This window comes from Erinaceus europaeus, chromosome 8 (assembly GCF_950295315.1).
Source record: "Erinaceus europaeus chromosome 8, mEriEur2.1, whole genome shotgun sequence".
Classification (NCBI taxonomy): Eukaryota; Metazoa; Chordata; class Mammalia; order Eulipotyphla; family Erinaceidae; genus Erinaceus; species Erinaceus europaeus.
This window is the reverse complement of record NC_080169.1, coordinates 116,196,019-116,198,503: the sequence shown is the minus strand read 5'-3', so window position 1 is coordinate 116,198,503 and position 2,485 is coordinate 116,196,019. Positions and strand designations below refer to the sequence as shown.

Genomic DNA, 2,485 nt, shown 5'->3' with positions numbered 1-2,485 from the left:
ACAGGAATACTCCAAGCTTCTATGAAGCAATATCACTCTGATACCAAAATCAGACAGGGATAAAACCAAGAGAAGAAAACTAAAAACAGATATCTCTGAAAAATATACATGCTAAAATGTTTTTTTTTTAAATTCTAGACAACTGGATACTGCAGTATATTAAAAAAGATTGTTCATCATGACCAAGTAGAATTTATGCCAGGGATGTAAAGATAGTTTAATATACACAAATCAGCCAATGTGGTCCACCACATTAATAAAAGCAAAACAAAAATCATATAATTATATAAATAGATGCAGAGAAAGCCTTTGACAAAATCCATTATCCCTTTATGATGAAAACACTAAAAAATGGGACTAGATGGAAAATTCCTCAAGATAGTGGAGTCTATATATAGCATACCTATAGCTAACATTATAAACAATGGTGAAAAATTGAAAGCATTCCCCCTCAGATAAGGTACTGGACAGAGCTACCCTCTATCACTATTACTATTCATTATAGTGTTGGAAGTTCTTGCCATAGCAATGAGGCAGGAGTTAGGAAGTAACGGGATAAGGATTGGAAGAGAAGAAGTCAAATCTCCCTATTTACAGATAATATGACAGTATACATGGGAAAACCTAGAAAACCCAGTAGAAAGATTTTGGAAATTATCAGGCAACAAAGAAAGGTTCCAGGCTGCAAAAATTAACATACAAAAGTCAGTGGCATTCCTCTATGCAAACACTAATGTAGTAGAAGAAATCCACAAATCAATACCTTTTACGATGACAACCAAAACAATTAAAAAACCTAGGAATGAACATAATACAAGAAGTGAAACGCCTATGTATTGAACTTTATGAGTCCTCCTCCTCCTCCTCCTTCTCTTCCTCTTCTTTTCCTTCTTCTGCTTTTTCTTTTCCTCTTGTCATCATCTTCCTCCTCCTTCCCCCTCATCTTCCTCCTTTTTGCCACCACAGACACCTTTGGGGCTCCATGCTAGCACTATAAATCCACTACTCAAGGTGACCATTTCCCTTTTTTTCTTGTATATTTTTTATTCAAAATATAACTTGAGGGATGAGGTAGAGAGTGAGAGACAAAGATAAACACTTGCAACACTGCTTTACCACTGGTGAAGCAGCCCTCTTCCTGAAGGTAGGGAGCTGTGGCTCAAACCTTGGTACCTGTACATAGTAACATGTGCCTTTAACCAAGTACACCACTACCCGGTCTGGACAAACAACTTTTTAAAAACAATGTACACAGTCTATCACTTCTTTCCTGGTTGTCAAAGCAACAAAGGAGATGTGTTTGATATATCAACTGGACATCTTAGACCTGAATCCAGATAAGTTTCCTAATAGTTTCTGCCAGGCCCCTTTCACCTCCTTATTTCTTAGACTGTAAATCATGGGATTTAGTACAGGCATCAAAATAGCATAAAAGACAGAGATCAACTTCTCCTGAAGTACAGAAGGACTAGAGCCAGGTTGAATGTAAGTAAAAATGGTTGTGCCATAGCTCAGGATGACAACAATGAGGTGAGAGGCACAGGTCTGAAAAGCTTTCTTCCTTCCTTCTGCAGATCTGATCTTTAAGATGGTGGAGATGATTTGGATGTAGGACAAGAGCACCATGAAAAAAGGTGTCATCAGTAGGATGATGCTGGAAACCATGATGGCAACCTTGTTGGAAGAGATGTCCACACAGGCTAGTCGGATCACTGCTAGAATTTCACAGGATATATGATCAATAAACTTGTTTGAACACATGGGCAGCTGAAAAGTGATGGCAGTCTGCATCAGAGAGTTGGCAGAGCCACTGACCCAGGAAGTGATGGCCAACCTAGAGCAGAGCCCTGCGTGCATGATGACTGAGTACCTCAGAGGGTTGCACACAGCCACATAGCGGTCATAGGCCATCACTGCCAGAAGAACAAACTCAATCCCACCCAAGCCCAAGGAGAAAAATAACTGTGCTGCACAGCTCACGACTGGGATTCCTTTATGTTCTGCAAGAAGATGCACCAACATCTGAGGAACAATGCTAGTGGCATAAGAGACATCAACCACGGAGAGATTTGAGAGGAAGAAATACATGGGAGTGTGGAGTCGGCTGTCCAGTCTGATGAGAAGAAGAATGAGGACATTCCCCAGCACTGTCAACAGGTACATTATCAGGAACAAAACAAAGAGAGAGACCTGAGTGGTCCAGTCACTGGACAGGCCGAGGAGAATAAACTCACTCACCTGTGTCTGGTTATCAGGTCCCATTTAAAATGGAGGATCTACAGAGATGAAAATTGAAATGATTGTTGAAATAAATAACCAAGCAAATACCTTCTTTTAAAAACACATGGTGTGGGTTAAGTGCACATCGCACAAAGCACAAGGACTGGCATAAGGATCCTGGTTCCAGCCCCCTGCACTCTACCTTCACAAGCAGTGAAGCAGGTCTGCAGGTGTCTATCTTTCTCTCCCCCTCTCTGTTTTCCCC

The 2,485-nt window shown here is 40.7% G+C and overlaps 1 protein-coding gene across 1 annotated transcript; it reads right to left on the bottom strand.

Annotated features, from left to right (window-relative positions):
* Positions 1-1,308: 1,308 nt before the first annotated feature.
* Positions 1,309-2,262, bottom strand: LOC132539808 (olfactory receptor-like protein OLF3). The gene has a single exon (XM_060195734.1). The coding sequence runs from the start codon at positions 2,260-2,262 to the stop codon at positions 1,309-1,311; it is 954 nt and encodes a 317-aa protein (XP_060051717.1).
* Between the last annotated feature and the right edge of the window lie 223 nt (positions 2,263-2,485).